General features: G+C 54.2%; 1 protein-coding gene across 2 annotated transcripts in view; it reads right to left on the bottom strand.

The window, feature by feature from the left end:
* The window catches only part of MPPED2 (metallophosphoesterase domain containing 2), a 117,471-nt gene extending 112,163 nt beyond the window's left edge, over window positions 1-5,308 (bottom strand). Inside the window, exons 1-3 of one of the 2 annotated variants that reach the window (XM_030240716.2) lie at window positions 3,068-3,989; window positions 1,741-1,835; window positions 66-309 (exon numbers count right to left, since the gene is read on the bottom strand). In XM_030240716.2, the coding sequence (XP_030096576.1) occupies window positions 66-193 (128 nt within the window). In that variant the 5' untranslated portion in view covers window positions 194-309; window positions 1,741-1,835; window positions 3,068-3,989. Of the gene's footprint in view, window positions 1-65; window positions 310-1,740; window positions 1,836-3,067; window positions 3,990-5,194 lie in introns of those variants that run through there. The other variant, XM_030240714.2, reaches the window with a different exon arrangement.
* Window positions 5,309-6,000: the final 692 nt, after the last annotated feature.

Below are 6,000 nucleotides of genomic sequence, written 5' to 3' on the forward strand. Positions count from 1 at the left end.
CGTTTTGCAGCCCCTCGTGGAGCAGCAGTCCCGGTGTCAGGCACACGGCAGGCAGGGATACTCACATGTGCACGTGGGGAGGCTGGAAGCGGCTCTGGTTGATGTTGTAGTGCGTGAACGCCTGCGTTGGGTTGGAGCTGTACTCATCCACCGTTATGGTAACTTTGCCTTGTGAAGGAATTCCATGAGCCATCCTTCCTCCCTATGGACATGAGCCAGCTCACAGCTTCCCAAGGCCAGGGGCAGGGCAGGGCATTGTGCTCCGGGCAGATCCCGACTCCCAGCAGCTCCGCATCAACTCCGTGACCTCTGCCAGGAGAGACAGACAGCACACGCTGCTGTGAGCCACGAGATGTAAACACACACTGACCTACTGCTCCAAGCTCTCCCGACTTCCATTCACATTCGAGACCTACTCAGATTTGAGACCTTTTTCTATATTCCTGATGTACCCATCACCCCTCTCCATGCGTTACTACTCTGGTTTTTTTTTAATTACCTCATCATCCAATTCCATCATCATTAGACACATCCAAAGGATGAATGCTTAAAGTAAGGGTTTATCTTCAGGGGGTGGGGGAAGGGGAATAAAATATCTGCGTTGAAAGCTCCAGTTAAACACTCCCCATTTCTTATCCTTGATTTTAAATAACATCTCGTGTTAATTGCAGCCACAAAAAACTCACAAGTGGACCCAGCTTCCTGAAGGACAAAAGACTTTCCACAAATATGCAGACTTGTTTTCAAGCCGCTGCCGTGGCTTTGGAACACTAACAGCTGAGAAACTTACAAGAAACTGATGTAAAGAACGCGTGACAATTGCACAGCAAAAGGCACACCCAAATACCTTTGAATCGAGGTATCTGAGTGCCCAGAGAAAGATGAGTATGGAGGCAATATTAACAAAATATCCATATTACAGCTCACTAGCAGTGAAACCGGTTTGGACTCGCTGTTAGCAGACAGCAACTATTTATCTGACTTTAGCGCGATTTTACGCATAAACATTTCTGCGTAAAATGAAAGAAAAAGGCTCTTCCCTCTCTCTGCATCCCTGTCTTTGGATTCTTCAGAGTGCTCTTAAACACACTTTTGAGTTAGGCCGGGATGTGTACCGTGATATCAGCACAAGCCAAGGGCCAGGACCTCCCAAAAATGCTCTGCTGAGCTTCCAGCGCAAAATCCGAGCTTGGATTTCTGCGGTCAATAACCTGAGGAGACCTCAGCTGCTTCCCTTCAGAGGGGCTCAGTGGAAATGGATCAGCCCGTGCTGCAAGGACACTTTCAAGATGAGCAGCTCTGTAACAGGCCCGTTTAGAGGCAGGTCCTCAGCTGGGACACGCTGTGCCAGCCGCAAGGACTTGGGTGAAATCACCACTCTCAGAACCCACTGGAATTCCTCCCTGCAGCTGCCACGTGCAAGAGTGGACTTTCCCTGCCTGGAGTGCATTTCACAAAAGTAAATCCTTGCTTACTGGGAAGACAAAGGGATGGGAAAGAGAAGAGCCCTGAGCATCCAACCAAGCAATATTTTTCCAGTGCAATTTCCCTGGGCTTCCCTAGCTCCCAGATAGAAATGTGTTTGCCATGTGTATGGCTGAGCATTTGAAATCTTTGATTTGTATTCAAAATATATTTTTAATACAAAGACTAATTTCCAGTTTGGCATGAGGCACTATGAAAAGGCTCTGCAAATGGCAGATGGCTTGCTATAGGCCATTTATTTTACTATTTTACCACCTCAGGCCTATGTAGGCTTCCATATGTTGGTTGGGTTGAGACATTCTGCAACCTTCATTCTAGTAACTGGATTCTAACCTTCATCTTCTTCAGCACTGAAAGGGAAAAAAAAGCAAAAGGAAAAAAAATAATAAAAAAAAAAGATGAAGATGAAATGAAAAGGAAAAGCAGCAATTTCAAAGCTGTCACTAGAGATGGCAGAGCATTGTAACTGTGGTCACAGCCTGGTCCTCCCCGTGAGACCTCTCTCATGAGAACAAGGTTTCAGCAGCAAAACCCAGCAAGGGTGAGCTCTGCTGGAACACATCTTTGCCATGCTAGATGTGATGGAAGATGCTGCAAGAACTGCTCACAAAATGTAGTGGTTACCACGCCAAGTTTGCAGCTGTTTCCTGAATTTCCTTTACAACAATTATATTTCAGTGTTGTTTTGCATAACAGTAAAACACAACACCTGCTTCAAACTGTGGTCCTGTTCCAAGTGCTGCAGTTCTTTTTCTCAAAAGAGTGAGAAACAGCAGAGCAGCATAATTGCCCTGCACTGAGAAGTAAATACAAATGAAAACATCTTCCTGCCAGAGAAATGATTGTCATTAACAAGATAGGCCATCAGAGCTCCCAGGAAAAAAAAAAAAAAACCTGAGTTTTTCTTTTACACTGCAAGAACTTTGGAGCCTTCATATGTTAAGAAGTAGTGTGAAAATTACATGCATAATGTTATTTTTTCCGCAATTAAAAGCAACAATATAAAACAATGCAATAAACCAACAACAAAAATAGGCTTGGGCTTTCAAGAAAGCTAAATGACACTGTTTTCAACAACCCAGCATAAGAAAGGTCAGAACATTAAATTTCATAGTATAGTTCACTCATGGAAGAAAAATCTAATTTGTTCATGAGAATGAATTATACATAAAGATAATAGGCATTTTTTACAATGTTTGTAACAGTCCATGTTACAGAAAGAAATTACAACTAACTGGCATAAAACAAATGATAAGAGGACACTTAAAAAGCTGTATTAAATACTTTTAAGTTGACTCTCAGTCAGATTATAAGTGCATAAGATGCAATTGCTTCCCATTGTTCTAATCTTTAATTTTAAAAATAAATCTGTACTTAAATTGAGACAAAGCTAAAGAAAGCATTCTTTTAAAATTAAATTCAACAACAAATGCCAGACTGGGGGTAAAAAAAAAAAAAAAATATATATATATATATATATATATATATAATTTGAAGCTGACTAGTCTGTCAATTCTCTTAATTTCCGTTTAATACTCCATAGAGTACTACAGCTCAACTATGAGAAGTATCTAATTATTACCTTCTTTACTGTGAACGTCTCTGAAGAAAACAGAAGAAAGGAGCTGAACACTTCAAAACTTTAAAACAAACGTATCATAGGCCCAAAATTAAAAGAAAAAAAAATTAAAAGAGACTTCTTCAAATCGCTACCATTCTTCTTTCTCCAACTATGAGCACTACTTGAAGATTACAAACAAAAAAATAAGAGTTGGATTATCTTCCCATCTATCAAGGAAAACCACACGTAATATCTCCTGCGCCTTTCGAGGCAGTTTTAAAAATGGCTATATTAAAAACCCAAATGATGCTTTTTCAGCATGTTGCCTTTTCCCAGCTACAGGCTGTTATCCTTTCGCAGTCTGTATTTGTAGGAAGACAGGAGATGTGCCGTTGTACACTCTGCCCAGCCTTACAGGTATAAACCGGCGCTTTTTTGGAACAGGGCTGGCCCAAGCGTGGGTGCAGATAACTGTAAACCTGTGCACTGCCGCCCTGTCAAAAAACTGCCACGAAATCTGCCCAGCTAAGTCAATTTCAATGTAACCTTACATCGCACAGAGAGCCACTCACACGAGCCCTGCCTATGCACAAGAAGGCACGCGAAAAAACCATTTCTCCAAATAAAATATTTACGCCTTCCTCATCTGAATTTCAAAAATTCGCCTCTAGCTGGGCTCGGGCTGTAGCAGAAAACGCTGAAAGGCAGGAGCCGGGAAGGGTTAACCCCGTGTCAACACCTTCTGGTGCTCCGTGCGCTATCCCGGCGCTGTTACACCGACACGGCACGCTGCACCCGCCCGGGGCCGCGCCTCGGCCCCCGGAGCGCTCCCGGACCCGCGGGACCCGCCAGCGGTCCCCGAGATGCTGCGCTGCAGTTTGCCTACAACTCCGCGCTCCCGCTACCCACCGAGCCCGGCGGATGCACCGGAGGGCCGGACCCCGACTCTCGCCCGCCCCGTTCCCCCGCCGCCGACCTCCGGTACCTGGGCCCCCGGCCGCTCCCCACCTCCTCCCGCCCGCCGCCGGCTCCCGGGCCGCCCCGGCCGCGGCCCGGGGGGCGCCGGGCTCGCCCCCCGGTGATTGATGGCTCCGGGTGGCCAATGGCTCCGGCGCGGCCCCGTCCCGGCGTGTGCCGCAGCCCCCGCCCCGCGCCCCCTGCCCTGCCCCCGCCCCGCGGCACCGGGGGGCATTTCTGCCCCGTCTGCGCCCTACGTGTCGCGCCGCACAAAAGTTCGCATCGCCGCCGTCCCCGCGGTGCCACGCACCCAAAGGGCTGCGGGAGGAGGATGCTCGGCTCGGGGGAGGGATGCCATGAACTCCTCAGCAGCCGCGGGCGAGCACGGCGGGGCCGGGCTGGGGGTGATGCCCGGCGCTTTTTATTGCTGCCGTGCCGACCCCCGCACCGCGGCCCCAACCCCTCCGAAGGCTCCAAGTATCTGAGGCCTCCGGGATCAGGGTTTCAGAGCGGCTTCTCTGCCGGCGAAAGGGCGAGAGGCAACTCCGCCGGGGAGCCAACCCGCCTTTCCCTCCTTACTTTTGCGGCGTGTCCCCCCACCCCTCGCCCCCATCCCCGGCTCCCTCCGTGCCCGCAGCCCCGTCCCCGCGCCCGCCGGGCTGCTCGGCGCTGCGCCCGCCGGCTGCCGCCCGCCCGCTGGCCCCAGCCAGCACAAAGCTCCCCGGCCTACCCTCCCGGCCCCGCCGCCGCAACCCCCGCCCCGACCCCGCACGCCGGCCCCGTACGCCGCCCCCGCCCCCGGGCCGCCCCCGGGCCGCCGGCGCCCCGCCGCCCCCGCGCCCGGCCAGGCAGCGGCGGAGGGCAGCGAGGGCACGGCCTGGGCAGCGGAGCAGGGCAGGGCAGCCTCGCTCAGCGCTGCCGACATCGCCGCCTGGGCTGCGGGGAAGCGCCGCTGCCGCCTCACCGACCCGACCCGACCCGACCCGGCGGGCTTGGGCGGTCACGGCGGGGGCGCGGGCGGCCGCGCTCATCCCCAGCATTGTTCGCGGGAGGCTGGACCGGCGCCGCCGCCGGAGCTGCCGCCCGCCCCCGCCGCTGCCGCCCATGACACGGCACCTCTAACCCGCCGCTTTGTGCGCCGCTGCCCCCGCCGTGCCCCCCTGCTCCCGACACCGGCCCGGGGCCGCTCACCTTCCCTCCGCCGGCTGCCGCTGCGGGCGGGTCGGGGATGCCTTCAGCGCGGGCAGCGGGGCCGCTCCATGGGGCTGCGGGGGCGCGGCCGGGGCAGAGCCTGCGCCCGACCCCGCGGCGGCGCCCGGCGGCGGCAGCGGCGGCCCTGGCTCGGCTCCGGCTCTGGCCCGGCTCCGGCTGCGGGAGCGGCAGCGGGGCGGCGGCGAGGGCGGGCGCGGTGCAGTGAGAGGGGCTGCCACTGGGGTCAGGGAGCAGGCACCAGGAAACACGGCGGCCACGGCGCTGCTCGCTCACACACACACACAGACACACACACACACACACACACACACAGACACGCACGGCTCCTCCCGCTGCCTCGCACTTCACCCCCCCGGGCAGGGAGGGAGGGAGCGAGCGAGCGCTGCTGCATTTCCCAAGTGCCGCACAGGCTCCCCGCGCTGGCGCACGGCTCTGCCAGCCGGGGTCACAGAGCCGGAGCCCCCCGGGACCCCCTTTCTTCCCAGACTCGCTAGCCCAGACACGGCCGGCCCCGCACCACGCATCGCCGAGCGGCTCCGTCCGCTGCCCGCCGAGATGACAAAATAAATAAGTAATAACAGCAACAATTAAAAACCCCCAAATCCTCGGAAGGGGTTTTGGCATCTTCAGCCGCACCTTTCTACAGCGGGTGTTGATGCGGTCCCCTGCTCCTTTGTAGGTAAGCTCACCTCAGCGACCAGAAACACCAGGGTTCGCCTTTCAGGCCGAGCATTGTCTTTGGGTAAGTGGGGCTTTCCTAAGGAAAAATAAAATCAGGGATGTGG

The sequence above is a fragment of the Serinus canaria genome, chromosome 5, assembly GCF_022539315.1.
Source record: "Serinus canaria isolate serCan28SL12 chromosome 5, serCan2020, whole genome shotgun sequence".
Lineage (NCBI taxonomy): Eukaryota > Metazoa > Chordata > Aves > Passeriformes > Fringillidae > Serinus > Serinus canaria.